The 15,352-nt window shown below is 52.6% G+C and overlaps 1 protein-coding gene across 4 annotated transcripts in view; it reads left to right on the top strand.

Moving 5' to 3' along the window:
- The window catches only part of PSD2 (pleckstrin and Sec7 domain containing 2), a 78,903-nt gene that overhangs the window by 29,251 nt on the left and 34,300 nt on the right, over window positions 1-15,352 (top strand). For 3 of the 4 annotated variants that reach the window (XM_055719033.1, XM_055719032.1, XM_055719030.1), the window contains exons 2-5: window positions 6,069-6,170; window positions 7,812-8,161; window positions 13,425-13,913; window positions 14,946-15,140. In XM_055719033.1, the coding sequence (XP_055575008.1) occupies window positions 7,854-8,161; window positions 13,425-13,913; window positions 14,946-15,140 (992 nt within the window). In that variant the 5' untranslated portion in view covers window positions 6,069-6,170; window positions 7,812-7,853. The remainder of the gene's footprint in view (window positions 1-6,068; window positions 6,171-7,811; window positions 8,162-13,424; window positions 13,914-14,945; window positions 15,141-15,352) is intronic. The other variant, XM_055719031.1, reaches the window with a different exon arrangement.

The following is a 15,352-nucleotide window of genomic DNA, read 5'->3' as shown; positions in this document are numbered from 1 at the left end:
GTGTTGCACCTGCATTTTATAAATTAATTGGTGAGTTGGGCCATAAAAACACAGCCGTTCCTGTTCACCGGCCACAACATGGATGGGATCAACAGTGTGTACATCAAACAGCTGTGCGGCATGTCTTGCTCCTGCTCAGAGGGGATGGGAACTCAGAGCACATGGCTTATCACAGTGAAGGACATTAGTGTAGGCGTTTTAGCCCAAAGAGTTCAAGGGCTCTCTCCAACAAGAGTGACCAAGGGAATTTTTAAGCTCTTATAAAACCCAAGCCAGATGCCCAGAAAAAGTGATTCAGCTCATTAGTATTTCCCCCTCTAAGAAAAGCAGAAGGCAATTGCAGCAGGCTGGGCGTAAGGCAGACAGGGACAAGGCCCAGCTGTAGCCGCATGTGTCAGTGGTGGCTCCATGTCTGCACGGCACAGTTTGCATCAAGGAAAGGGCCAAGCAGGAAACATCTGCCTGTTGCATCTTTCTGAATTCTGCTGAAGAACTCTTCCCTCCATAAAAGCTGTGACCTAAAATTGCTTTTCACTCTTGCAAAAAGAGGATGGAAGGTGTTTTTAAGAAACCAAAATCTTGAGAAATCTGTGGCCACTTTGCAATGGCCTAGAATGGGGTCCTGGGGCACAGAAAGCACTGCATTTCATGGTGGTCAGCAAGCAAGGAGGGAGGCGGGTGCCTCCTGCCCCAGGGATGAAAATAACTTAGAAAGAGCAGGATTAAGTGTTTCTTACCTGGTTGTCTGAATGTGTGGTACTGGGAGTCACCCAGAGGATGGAAATCCTGAGATGCTCCTGTCTGGGTATGTCTATGCTACATTCACATTACACTGAGCAAGCCCTATGCTGTGGGGTATGAGGAAGAAATATACGAACTGAAGCTGGTTATAGGATTACATGTGCCTCCAGGTGCCAGTGTGGATTTGTGAGGCCAAGGGGCTCGTGGCACCTGAGTGGTGGCACAGGCATCTTCTGTCTTCTCTTCTTGACAGCCCTCACCCCCATGCACCAGAAGAAACTGTGGGCAAAGCTGCTGCTTCGAGCCCACTCACAAGAACTGGCTCATCCCTGTTAGCACCAGGCCCAGGGCAAGGGCTACAACACCCCTTGTTGGCACTGCCACCACCTCAGGTCCAGCAGAGCGTGGTGATGCTCTGGGTCAGGCCTCCTTCTACAATTTTGCTGAAGGTCCCAGAGAGGTCAGTCCTGCTCTGCTCTGCATCTTCCAAACTTGCAGGCTACACACAAGCAGGTGCAAGGTCGTGGTGCCCTCCTTCCCCTGGGATCTGCACTCCAGTGTATCCCAGAGCAAGGCAACCCACTTTGCAACCCCTTCCCCCTCTTGACAGCCCGAGCCTTCTCCCCCTCCCCCCCCACTTTCTTAACTCAACTCTGAGGTTGTCAGATGAGCACAGGATCTGCTTGTTTTCTCCTTCACCTCCACCACCACGGAAACCACATCAGAATGTGCCTTTCTCCTCCCTGATATCCCTGTGTCTCCTGCTCACCCCCTGGACTTCTTTGCATCTTTTCAGTGCCAGGGTGAGGGCAAAGCCCTCATGAAGAAGCTGCTACCCCAATTCCACCAAGCCCGAGGGAATGGGATGCAGAGCAGCAAGGCAAAGCAAGGTTGCAGCACAAAGCATCCCAGCTCAGTGTGAGCTTGAGGAAAAGCTTGTGCTCGACTAAGCAGCAGGATTCTTCTCCAAGCCTTCCTGTGTTGCAGCAGCCAAGTGGTTACACAAAACTGAAGTGGGAGTCTTTCCAGTTCCTAATGCAGGGAAGAAAATTAAAAATAAATCATTTCCCACCAGCCATTCAGCTTCAACAAAAGCTGGGAGACTTGCAGAGGCAGTTCCTGAAAGAGCTGCTGTGTGGTGTCCAGCCCCTCACACAATCAGGGCAAACTTTGCTGCATCTCTGCCCAGCCTCTTCGGGACCGGTGCTTTCCTGCAGTGGATGCCAACCCGGCTTTGCTAGCCCTACTGCCAATCCAGCCATCATCCCAAAGTAACCAGTGGGGCACTTCTGCTCTCTGTGCCCCCTAACCAGCCCTGCCCCATCTTGTGGTCCAGGGGCCATGTAGGACCCCAGGGGCAGAGCAAGGCTGGAGCAGGAGTTGGTGGCTGTCCTGCATTGCTCTCCTGTGGCACTGGGCACATGGTAGTTGGTGGGCTTATGTTGCCGGGTTTCTGGTAAATGAAGCTAATAGCAGCTGGCTTGCTTAGATCTGCCCTGCAAGAAAGGGCAGCATCAGAGTGCTGCAGGGGATGGGATCCTCAGTCCCTTCTGCCTCTCTCCCATCTTGCGGTGGAAGCACCAAGCCCCAGCACTGGGGAGGAGATGGAAAGGCTGTGGTTAGCACTGAATCATGGATGCCTTGGATTCACTTAACCTTTCCTACAGCAGTAATAGCCTCTTTCCAGCATGAATCCATGTTCTTCTGCTTAAGTGGGTGCCGTGGTTTAACCCCAGCCAGCAACCAAGTACCACACAGAGGCTTGCTCACCCCCCCTCACCCCGAGGGATGGGGAGGAGAATCGGAAAGGAATGTAAAACTCAAGGGTTGAGATAATAACAATTTAATAGGTAAAGCGAAAGCAGCGCACACAAGCAAAGCAAAGTAAGGAATTCATTCACCACTTCCATCGGCAGGCTGGTGTTCAGCCATCTCCAGGAAAGCAGGGCTCCATCACATGTATGGTTACATGGGAAGGCAAATGCCATAATGCTGGATGTCCCCCAGCTTCCTTCTTTTTCCCCCAGTTTATATATTCAGCATTATGTCATATGGCATGGAATACCTCTTTGGCCAGTTTGGGTCACCTGTCCTGGCTGTGTCCCCTCCCAGTGTCCTGTGCCCCTCCAGCCCTCTCGCTGGCAGGACCCAAGGAAATGAAATGTTCTTGATTTAAAATAAACAATACCCAGCAACAACTAAAAACATCAGTGTGCTATCAACATTGTTCTCACACCAAATCCAAAACACAGCACTGCACCAGCTACTAAGAAGAAAATTAACTCTATCCCAGCTGAAACCAGAACAGTGGGTCTCACAGAGCTAGTCTGGTCCAAGATGTGGAACTGCAACTTAATAACTGTCTACAACTCAGCAGGGCCACAGTAGCCATCGGTGTGAGCAGTCCTGGCTAGGACATAAGCCACATCATTCCATTTTCTTACCAGACCTGTTTTTTGTATACTAACCAATGTCACATTTGTGGGAGGCTGGGAGCCATGGACATGCAAGGGATGCCCACTCTAACCACAGAACCTAGGGAAGCAGCAGTCACTTGAGAGGATGCTTGAGTCTGCAGAAAGTGCAGGACCTATGGTCATGTGAAAATCCATTGGTGGGAACCCGCATTCCACCTTCCAGCCCGTACCTGTGCCAGAGAGCACTTTGCAGCAGAAACAAAAAGAAACAAGCAGGGACTGTCAGCCTACAGTCCAATTCAGGCTCCTGTCTGCCAGGCTGTACCACTCTGGGGCAATGGAAGGGAGCCCCAGAGGGGAACCTTGGAGTATCAGCCCACCTGGCCCTTCCCACAGTGCTGCAGCATGTCCTCTCCTGATGGCCTGGCTGAAGCTGTGGCTCCTTTGGTCCAGAGGCTGAGCTGCACTTTGGTACTTTCTCTGAGCTTACAGAAGGGTGTAGAGAGTCTGTCTTGGAACAATGTCCAGTGTTGGTAACCTTCCAGCTATGTGCTGGAGGCAGATGTGGACAGTTGCAACCAGCTGCTCTGCCTCTGGCTGTCTTCCTTCTAGTCCAAGTTGTGACAAGACAACCTGTCTCCTCTTCCCTTTGTCCATGTACGTTCCCTGCACAGCTGGGGAAGGTGGCAGTTCACAGATAAGCCCTCTGCATATGGCTGCCCCATGGGCTGCAGAGTGGGAGGGATGCTCTGCAGCTACTATGGGACAAGCTGGCTGGGCTGCACAGCTGGATGTGGCTCAGCTGCATGACTAGTGCAAGGCATCACCGTGAGCAGCTAGGAGCAGAGCCCCAGCCCATTATGACCCAACCTCCCAGTTTCTCTGGAGCTTCTGGGAAGCCTCAACCACCCATAACCTGGATGTGCTTCAAGTGACTGCCACTGCAAGCATAAATCAAGTAGCTAATGACTTGTTGGGTAATTTGGCCTGGGTTGATAGACACTTAGCTTGCCTGCAGACTTCAGGTGCACATGACAGCCTCCATCCACATGTGTGCGATGGAGGAGGGATCCAACAGGAGATATACAAAGCTCAGAGGGACCAGGAGGCTGTGAGAGGCCTGGATCTCCCCTCCTCGCTCTGCTCAGACCAGTACTCTGGAGGCTGGGAGCTGATGATCTTCCTGGCTCAGCAATAGTCTGATGTGCATGCATCCTCCCAGGGCTCCCCTCATGTCTCTTCTCCAGCAGGAATCCAGGCCAAGGCAGAGCATGCCTAAGGGTTTAACTACTGACTCCAGACCATAAACATCCCAGTTAGACTTCACAGAGGGTAAAACAGAGTAGGTGTAATGCAGTAGTTTATACATAATAACAAAAATATTGGTGTGGTTTTTTAATAATAATAAAAGTGGTTAAAGTTAGGAGGGATGGATGGGACTTCACACTTACTAAAGTTTGCCAACATTTCTTACTCAGGCCCATCTTCTAACCGCATTTAGTTTCCTGTTTTCTGGTTGCATATAGCTGGGCCAAGCTTTAGCTAATGGACTGGAATTTAGCTTGAGTGGTGTCTGGTTCCTACTGGAGTTTTTGGATGGATGGCAAGGAGCTGGGGAATTTCAGCCCAAACCTTTTGGCTGGTTTTAAAAAAATTGGACTTGGAAATTGGAAAATGTTAGGTTTTCAGTATTACTCGAGGTTACAGTGTGCTCATGTTCAGGAGAGTCTTGGTAGTTTTGCAGGTAAAATCCTTGAAAATGCTGCATTGGCTTGGCCCTGCTGTTGGCACATGGGAAGACCAAAAGCCTGGGACTGATTTTCTGTGCTGGATTTGGTGGAACAGAGATTTTCAGGTTTTTCATCTTCATTTGGGGTGGTGGAAGGACAAGCTAGAGGAGACTCAGCCCACATGTGAACCCGAGGGCTGTCCCAGGGGCTTGCTTTGACCTCCCTTGGGAAGGCTCAGCTCCTGTGGGTGAGGTTCTGGGCCACAGAAGGCTGATGTGCTGGTGTCCCAGAAGTCTAGGCTGGCCTTTCTCTTGTCAGGGAGAGGCAGGCTGGCTGAGAGAGTGGTCAAAGGCCCATAAGGATGAGCCTAGGAGAGGGCGTAAGCAGATGCCTTCACAGGGACTTGATAAAGACAGCTGCTGTCAAGCTCTTCCAGGGACTCTTTCCAGCCACTGGAAAGCAGGTGGCACACCCGGGGCCGTACCCACCCAGCTGGAGGCAGATGCTTAATAGCACCCAGGCAATGGTGCCCCGTCTGTCTGTCTCTATCAGCTCTATAGCAAGGCAGGCAGTTGTCTGTAGGTGACACATCATCTGTGGCCAGTATTGCTTCTCCAGCTTGGGGTCACCTCACGGAGAGCCCCACTGTCCCTGCCAGTCTGCGCTGTACAATGCGCTCTGCAAGGAAAATGTTGCTATCAATGGTTTTGATAGTTCAGATTTGCTTACGATGAGCTCAAAGACCTCTAACCTGGCTCTTGGTTTGTGGTGGGGCTGGGGAGGGCTGTTGAGGGGCATCCATCTGTGACACAGGTGTCTCCCCTATGGATCTGGTGGGTGAAATTGGACATTCAGTGGGCTCATTGTTAAGTTTCTCCTGAAACCTGCAACCACATAGTCCCTTTGCTCTCCTTTAATTGGTCAGGGGGGAACTTCATAAAGAAAGAAGTTAGAAACCCTTCCTAAGGATTACTCCCACACTTGGCTGTTGCACTGCCATGGCTGAAAACCAGGGAGGACCAAGGTGTGCAGAGGGAAGACCACTGACAGCTCTCTGCAAAAAATTGGCCATGGGGTGGGTCTGGGAAACAGTCCGATATGGAGCAGCAGCAGGGTGGCCGGAGATCAAGGGGGTCTCCTCTCCAGCCTGGGTCTCACTTTCTTTGATCCCTTGTTACAGGCAGGGATTGTGCAGGGATCGGAAGCGCCTGGCTGTGCCTAGTGCGATAGGCGCAGCGATGCTTCGTGCTCTGTGACAGCAGGAGATGCACGTGGAAAAGAGGTAAAACCGCCAGCATTGCCTTGAGGATGTACCTGCCCCATCTCATGACTGTGGCATGTGCAAACCTTGAGGAGCATTTCTCCCCAGACCCATCCCCCGCTGGGTTCTGAACTCCCCAGCCCACCACGTCCCCCAGCTGCAGGAAGCAGGATGTGGAGAGCAGGCTAGATCCTGGGTCCTGAATTGTCTGGGTTGTGGGACTGGAGCAAAACCAGCTGGGGACTGGGGTTCCCCTCGGGATCTGTCCCATTTAGCCAGCAGCTCAGCACGTACCCAAGTGGATCTGCCCTTACCCAGGCCACATAGGGGTGTTCAGGGTTAAATCCCACCTCTCCCTTGCTCCTTGACCAGGTGCAGAAGAATCAGCAGCAGGGAGGGGCTGCTGGTATCTCCACAGGGTGAGGGGTTGTGAGAGCAGATGCAGCCCAGCACCTCTTGTTACCAAGAAATTAGCAGCTCCCTGCACTGTCCAAGCAATTAGTGGCTTTGCTGCTAACAAAAGCTGCAGCTCAGCAAGCCAGAGCACCCAGAGCCCGTTGCTGACACCTGGGCACCCTCATGGCTTCTCAGAGGTGATGTATAATCCCTGGTTTACAGTGAGGGAAGCTGAGGAAGGGCATTTAAATGATCTGCTTGAGATGTGAGTTAGGAACAGAATTAGAGGGAGAACGCAGGGGTCCTATCTGCCTGCTGTCATTGATTAGCCACGCTTCCTGTGCAGGTGAAAAGAGATATTGTTTGAAAACAAAGTCAGCTGTTATCACAGCTCAGTCTGGGCACCATACAGAACCTCCTGTTTCCAGAAGAGAGCATTTCTGGTGGCACTTGATTGCAGCTGCAGGGGTTACAGTGGAGAAAAGGTTGCACGGCACTGTGGGGCTACAGTTAAGGGTAGTGCTTGTAAGACTTGCAGACTTTTCATTGATGGGCATGTCCACCGATAAGGTGCCTTTTAATGAAAAAGCTACTTGTCTTATTTGGTGCAATACAGCATCCTTCCCTTGCCGCACAGAGAGATCCCAGAGTATCTTCAGTAAGGACACTTTTGCCACCCTTAGCTGGCAACTTATGACACCCTTCAGCAGTACCGGTGTGTGGGGAAAAGACAGTTGCCCGTTACTCTGGCAGGCAAGGAGCTCTGCAGAAATGCGAAGTCAGCAGGGAGAATCACACAGGTTGGCACATCACAGCTTCTTAGAAGTGTTAAATAAAATAAGAATCACACCTATGTCCTATTTCCCCTGTTTGTGGTGGGCAGGGAGTACGTGGGAACGGCACCTCAGCAGCCAGCCTGGGAAGAGCAGCCGTGCCATGCTTCTGCCCCCAGCCCGGGGCAGCTGCCAGCCGCAGCCGGGGAGGGCCCCGCGCTTGGGGCTTGCGGGGGGAAGGCGGGTGCCGAGGCCCCCGGTGTCCCCGCACCACGGCGGCGGGTTTCCTCCGCGGATCCCGCCGAGCAGCGAGCGCCAGCCCTCGCGCAGGCAGCGGACCCGGCGGGGTCCTTCCTTGCTTCTGCGCTGGGGGTCGCGGGGGGCGGGGGGACTTTCCTGAGCTCCGCTGGTCGCGGCCGAGCTGCTGCGGGCCGGCCCGCGCCCCGCTGCCGGCCCTCGGGGCGCCCCTGACGTGGTTTCTTCTCCGTTGTAGGTGGCGCCGAGCCGGAGCTGAGCGCGGGGCCGACAGCGCACCATGAGCGGGAGCAGCTGCTGCCCGCCGCCCTCCCCGCGCCGCGCCGGGCCCTGGGACGGCGCCGGTCCCCCGCCCGGGGCGGAGGGGGGCCGTGAGGACCCGCCGGCCGGCGAGCCGGGAGCCGCGGACCAGGGGCGCGGCGAGCGGGCGGCGGGGGCGGGCGCGCCGGCCGCGGGCGGTGCCGGCGGGGGGCGGAGGAGCCCCCACGGGCAGGAGCGGCCCGGCGAGCCTCTCGGCCAGGAGCGGTGGCACGGCGGCCGGGGACCCCCGGGAGCTCCGAGTGCGGACGAGCCGGAGGCGCAGCTGGGGTGAGTCCGACGCCGCGGCGTGGCCGGGTAACGCGTGTCGCGCTCGGGCCCCACGCGCCGCGTGTCACTCGCCAGCGGGTGGCTGCGGGTTCCCATTCCCGCTGGGCTGCGCGCCCCCTTCCCCCGCTGCGACCCCCCGTCACTGCAGCGGCGGGGAAGCGCCGGGGGGCCCAGAGTTCCGGGCGGGCTCGCCTCGGGGGTGCCGCACTCGCGGGTGGGACTCTGCAGCACCGGGCAGGGTGACCTGGAGCAGCCAGGGCAGGGAGCGCCGGGCTGGCCGGCGGGGGGCTGCTGCGCCCTGGAAGCTCCGGCAGCTGGGCTCGCTCTGACAGCCCCTGGGTTAGCAACGACTTTGTGTCCGAAGGTCCCTGCCGTTAGTGAAGGAGGGCAAGGCACGGAGCTTTGCTCCCAGCTGCACCTGTGTCAGGTGTTGCCAGTGCCTGGGTGACACGGGGACAGCAGTGTGAGACGGGAGATGACTGCCATCTTCTCAGGTGCCTGAGACAAGCCAGCCTGTGCGCAGTGCGCCTCAGCCCCTTGCCCTCTGTCCGGGCGCAGGAGGGCTCCTCAGGCTGGGAGACACTTACATTGGCGGGGTGTCCACAGCTGGTGTTATGCCTCTGCAAGTGCCTAGACCTCCCCGGGGCTCTGCAGGTTAGGGACTGAGGGGAAATGCCTGGTCACTGGGACCAGGTGGAGTGCTTCCCGTGCCATTCCTGTGGGAACAGTACAAATCTTTCCTCTGCCACCAGAAATCATGCAGGGGCCTATATTGTAGCCACCTGGGGACGATGGCTGCTGTGAATCCTGTGGCCCTGCCTATGTACCTACCCAGGCATGGGAGAGGTGCTGCATGCAGGTGGGGGCTAGAGAAGAGCAGCAGGGGTTGTCATGGAGGAGCATGGCCTTCTTAAGAGGAGAAGTTGTGAAAGGGACAAGTTGCTAAGAGAGGTCAGTGAATCTCCTCCTGGTTTCAGTCCAGTGCAGGTTTCAGGCTGAGCCATTTGTTCAGTGCTGTCTGGAGTGTAGGCAGGAGCGTCAGCAGAGCTGGGAAGCTGCACAGTGTGTAGGCTGACGACAGGCATCCCTAGTTCTTTGCCTCTCAAGTGTTGAACAGGCTCCCCTATAAAAAGCTGGTGGTTTGCTGTACTCGAGGCCCCCAGCAAGAAGGAGCAGCACTGTTTCAACAAGCTCAATTGAAAGTATTGAAAAGGAAGAGTGTCCAGTGCAGGCTGCTGATGTCCAGAGAGCTAGGGGAGTCTACCCCCAGGCAGGTCCCGCCAGCCCCATAAGCTATGCAGTCAGGTCTTGGATGTCTGCAGGTCTCTCGGGTTGCAAGGGAATTGTATTTGCTTGGTATATGGCTCCCTGGCAGAGATAGTGAGTTCACGAGGAAGCTAAGGGTGGCCAGTGAATGCCGCTACAATGACTGAAAGTGCAGTTATTTTAAGGTACTGGAGTATGAATTGGGAGAAGTGGCAGGCTGACAATCTGGAGATGGTGCAACATGACTGGACTCTACATGCATGGGCCATGATCTTATGTTGTAAACTTACTTGCATAGCAAATGATTTTTTGGGGGAGCTGGATGCACAAGGGACAAGTCACACACTGTATTCAAAGGCAGAAGAGCAGCTGGAAAACTTCAGGGACACAGCTGAAATCTGGGAAACTGCTTATTGCCTGGGGATCAGGTTAGCTCATTGTTTTTGAGCTCCTTAGTACTTTGACCACCTATCTTCAGGGTAAATGGCAGAAACAGGTGGCCGGGCCAAATACAGCATGGACCTGGTCTTTCCAGACCATAGGTGACTGTCTGACTCCTGGATCAGTGTGGGTCAGGAGTAACAAAGCTGACAGATGGACCAACGCACCGGGAAGTCACTGCCATCCTGCATCATCTCTGAGTTTCCCCAGTTTGTTCTTTACTTCCCTTTGGTATGTTGCCATTTCTGTTACAACCCATTCTGGATATAAGAAAACCTGGGGTTTCTCTGTCTCTGGGACTAATGGTTTACTGATGAGCAGACAACTATTCACTGCTGGGGGGGGGGGGGGGGGGAGGAGGCGGGAAGGGAACAAGGGAATCACTTACCATCTGCATGTTGGTGCTTGTATGATGCAGTTGGTCCCTGGATCCTAAAGTACTTTACAAGATGTTGAGTCTTGCTCTTCCCATTGAACCAATGGAGAATGAAAGGGGAAAGAGTCACCCAAGGTCATCAACTCCATGGTGGAGCTGGAGAAAGAAACCACGATTGTCCCACTGGAGGTAGATTTGTGCTTCTGTGCGAGAAACTGTTGTTAAAAAGAGTCAGGGAAATAAAGCCAAAGCTTTAGAGCTTGTCCTGCAGTTTGCATTAACTGAGTCCCTTTTACCCCCTTTCTAGTTTATACCATGCGTGCGCTGGCATGCCAATATGTTGTTTGTCAAAAACCCCTTTTCTTATCATCCTGGCTGTGTTCCCTAGAGGTCTTTCACCTTCCCAGAAGCCCCCAGCATTGTCCCTGCTGATCTCAGGGAGGTCACAGCTCTGCAGTCAGACTGAGAGCATCACCAGTGAATGATATTCTTTGCTTTCAGCCCCATCAACTCATCAAAAAGGTCAAACTTTTTAATAGAGGAATCCCCACCTTTGGCTTGTGGACATGTGTAGTACCTGTAGGTTTGGGACTGCTGCCTTTGCCCACACATTTCCTCCTGTGGCAACATATAGCTGTCAAGCAATTCAAATTCTGTTAAAGTTTCAGGAAAAACTTTGCAGAAAGCCTGCAGTGCATAGGTAAGGAAGTCCTGATTGCCATCATGTCCTTCTCTGTCAGGACTCCCCACTCCACCAACACCGCAAACTAGGTTGTACTTTATTACAACTAATTAACCAGTGAGAAGTGAAATATAAACAACTCGGTGCATAAAAACCCAGTATGGTTCAGCTGCAATAATAACCAAATGCATTGCTCTGCATGCCTTGCCATGAGCAATAAAACAGCATTTCAGAGATGACTGGGAAAAGCAGCACAGGTGATTAGATACAGTGTTACTTCAATAAGCTTATAAAACCTTGTGATTGCAATGCAAATAAATACACAGCTCCTTATTTATGTAAAGCAGTTGCCTTCCCTGCTGTGCAATAAATATGCAAGGCTTCTCTGTGGGGACACTATGTCAGGTTCATTCACACGAGCAAGGTCTTTTGCTGTCTTCCACCTCAGCCTGGCTTTGCTTGAATTAGATGCAGACGGTGCTCCTGGGATGGTGTAAGCTGCAGAAAGCCTCTTTGTCCTTCGTCTTCTCTGGGACCACACAAGGAGAGATGTGGCGTGCCTGACTTGGTGCCCACTGAGCCACCCGGGATGACGGCTCCAGCCCTGATCGCTGCAGTCTGTCCCACACAGCCTTTGCTGGGGCGTTTGTACAGTCACAGGTTTTCTCACTTTTTTGCTGCTGTACAAGTTTGGGCTCAAGGCATAAGTAAAGGGCTGGAAAATACAAACTCTGTGATGTGAACAGTTAATGGAAATGATTCTGTTTGGTGTGGTGAGAGAGTGGGAACTGTCTGGTTTGGGATTATGGCAGTGTGGGACTTGCTAAGTAAATACTCAGGAGGTGCAGGGTGCAACACCTCTGGAAACACATGCTGCGTACCAGACCTCACAGGGATCAGCCAGGGCATGCCCTCCTGCATGGGTGCTCCTGCACAAAGACATGCTGGCAATGGGAATGGAGAAATGCAGGCAAAGGGGTGGTGTGATTGCTCTCTTGGAAGACCAGAGGAAATCACAAAGGCACAGGGTTTTTCCTTGGTGTAGAGAGGACACAGACCCTCTGTAGGTGAGATGGCAGTTCACTGACAGTGGGGGCTGTCACAAGAAGTTTAGCAATGGGATGAGCTGCCGAGGCAGGTCCCTAGTTCCCACTGCTGGGTGTAATTAAGGCTGTGAAGTTTAGTGGGTTTGATGTTTTTTTTTCCTGTGAATGACATTATATGGCATGGAATATGTCTTTGGTCAATTCAGGTCATCTGTCCCATCTGTGTCCCCTCCCACCCTCTTGCCTACCCCCAGCCTGCTTGCCAGGGAGTGAAAAATAGAGAAAGAAAAATAGAGAATACGCAGGCGTATTCAGCCACAGATAAAACATGGATACATTATCAACGCTGTTTTAGTCACAAATCCAAACCACAGCATCATACGTGCTGCTATGAAGAAAGTTAACTCTGTCACAGGTGGAGAAAAAACCAACTTACTGTTCCACTAGCTTTTACCTGTATCCCAGCACAAAATGTCTGGTTCTGACAAAGCAAATGACAGCAGTGTCTGATGGAAGTGGGGTGGTAGGTAGGTTTCATCTGGGAAACCATGATATTTCAGGCAGGTTCTTGCAGCCTGATCTATTCCAGGAGGGACTGAGCCCTCCTAGCTCTCCAGGGCTCCCAGCACACTGGGTATTGCTGAGTTTGACTCAGATTAATTCTCCCAGTGTAGGTTCATATTGAGAAGTACACTGGATTGAATGCCCCTGCATTCAAAGCCAAACAGAGCTGAGATTGCTGAGGGTCATCCATGCTTCCCTGGAAGCCGGGTGCATATGTTCATGCATTTCACAGCCTGTAATGCTGTGCCTGAATCCCCCAGGCTAGCTGTAGAGCAGTGAGGAGCCTCCCCTGCCTCGGTGTATGTCCATCACCTTTTACATACCTCTCAGGAGAGATAAAACTGTTTGTAGGGTGCTGTGCGCTTCTAGGATGCCTCATGTAAGAAAAAAGGCTGAAGTTGCAGCATATGAATTGCTCCCTAAAAGCTGCTGCTTTTTCTTTGCTATAAGAGTGACCGAGGACATTTGCTGTCAACATCCAAAGTTACATGAATTGACCTCGATCTTAGAGGATTTTCATGCTTTTGAAGTAGCTATAATTGGAGCACTTGAAGGGAGAGATAACCTGCAGATTAAATCCATTCTGGCAGTGGATCCAGTAGTAGATGTCAGGTGCAAATATCTCCAGTTCAGAGATCTGGCATTTACTGGGGCATGCCCAAATTAAGGGTTGGCCAGGCCTCTGGGATTGCTCATCATAAAACTGCCTTTTTCAGCTCTGGAAGCTTGTAATAAAATTCGGAACCAAGGAGGTTATACCACAGACAGATGCCAAGGGCCTGTAATCGCAGCATTGATTTCTGTCTCTTCGCTTGCCTCCTAGCTCCAGGTGGAACAGTGCAAACAATTACATTGACAGTATTTTCTACATTTCCTGTTTTGGTCCAGGTTTGCTTCTGGAGATGCCAAGCTGATCTACAGTGAGGATGACAAGGAACATTTTCAATTCAAAGACATCAGGGATGGGTTCAGCTCGACTTTTGAGAAGATCGTTGAGTCTGACCTTATGAAGGGTACATACTACAGCAGCTTGGACTCTTTGGACGTCCTCTCTCTCACAGATGAGACAGACAGCTGTGTCAGTTTTGAAGCCCCACTCACCCCATTGATCCAGCAAAGGGTCAAGGAAAGCCCAGAGCTCTTGGAGCAGAAACTGGTAGCCCAGCAGAGAGAAGCCCTTCACCACATGGCTGCTGATAAGCAAGAGCAGGCGGCAGCAAAGGCAGTGGAGGGAGATTTTGGGAGCCCGCTCAGGCACTCAATTACCAGCAGCAGGTCAGAGAACGTGCTGAGCCGGTTGTCCTTGAAGAGTATCCCAAATGGGTTCCACGTGGAAGGGTCAGAGGAAGATGCCACCAAGATCATAAACTCCATCAGGTAAGACAGGCTGGCGATTTCTTGGGCAAGGTTCCTTGTCTTATGGGGTTCCATTCCAGGAGCAAGGCTCAGGGGACATGATAGAGATGGAGCTGCTTTTTTTTTTTTTTTTCCCCCTTGATGCCTCCTCTCATGTGCTGTCATGGCAGAGAAGCCAAACACCGACAGGAAGAAATTTCCTACCCATACATTAGGGCTGGTGCTTGGGGACCCAAGTGCTCATGGTGTTAAACCAGCCAGTCCCCAGTGGATTTGTGCCTGAGTCCTCCCTGTTCTCAGACCCAAGACCCCAAACTGCAGGTGAGTTGCAGGGTCCTGCAGGAACCCAGAAAAGCAAGGCTGGGCACTTGGTGTCCACATTTGCTCTGGAGGGAATCACCATTCATCTGAGCAGTGAGGGCGTGGGAGAGCTGGACCGAGGCCGTGCGTCCAGCTAACTATCAGGCCTTCAGTGAGTCCACTGCCCAAAACCACATTAACAGGTGCCTTGACTGGCCTTGGGCAATAAAATCAAGGGACACAGCCCCACCTATGTGGTGCCAGTGGGGCTGCTCAGCATGTTGTCTGTACAACAGCTGGCCACAATGCCAGTAGGCAGCTAGGAGAGGAGCAGCCCCCCAGTGACAGCAGATGTGGTGCCAGTCCCATTGGCACGATTTATGTAAGTGCAGTTTCTCATCCTCAGCCAATAACCTGAACTGAAAAGCATGCCATCTATCCCTTAGGTTTCCTGAGTGTTCAAAGCTCTGAAAGAGCTTGGTAGCCTTTTCCCTACTAGTGGAAAGAGAGGAAGCTTAAAAAGGTGATGGGTCTGCTTGCTTTAAGCAGATGCATCCTCATTTCTCAGGGAGAAGTCACCTTCTCTCCAGTCTTTTTCTACGAATTTGAAATAAATTGTACTATTTCATTTGACCTGAAATGAAAGAGGGTTTGTCCACTGTCCACTTCACAAACATATTGTTGTGTGGCATTTTATGTGGGTTTCTCCAAGTCACGTTGCTTCTCATTCAGTTGTTTCCTCTTTCTGTATAGTGATGCCAGCTTGAAAGACGCGCTCTCCGACTCAGACTCTGACATGGGCAGCACGGAGCAGCTGGACCAGGGCAGCACAGACACCCTGGCAAACGGCTGCAGGGCAGATAGCGAGGCCGCCAAGAGGCTGGCTAAGCGCCTCTACAACCTTGAGGGGTTCAAGCGCTGTGATGTAGCACGCCAACTTGGGAAGAAGTAAGTGGGGCTTTGGGTGGCAGCCAGCCCTGCAGGTGGGTTGATGGAGATGGCAGCATTGGGCATGGCCAGCAGAAACAGAGCTGTGTTGGGTAGGGTCTGGGGGGAGCACTGGTTGTGCTGGTAGGACAGAACAGAGGCAGAGAGGGACAAGCCTGCTGTTACAAGGGCTTGCTGGATGGAGTCGGGGCTGTTGGAGATCCTTCCAGTTG

This window comes from Falco cherrug, chromosome 8 (assembly GCF_023634085.1).
Source record: "Falco cherrug isolate bFalChe1 chromosome 8, bFalChe1.pri, whole genome shotgun sequence".
NCBI lineage: Eukaryota > Metazoa > Chordata > Aves > Falconiformes > Falconidae > Falco > Falco cherrug.
This window is presented reverse-complemented; position numbering and strand designations above follow the sequence as displayed.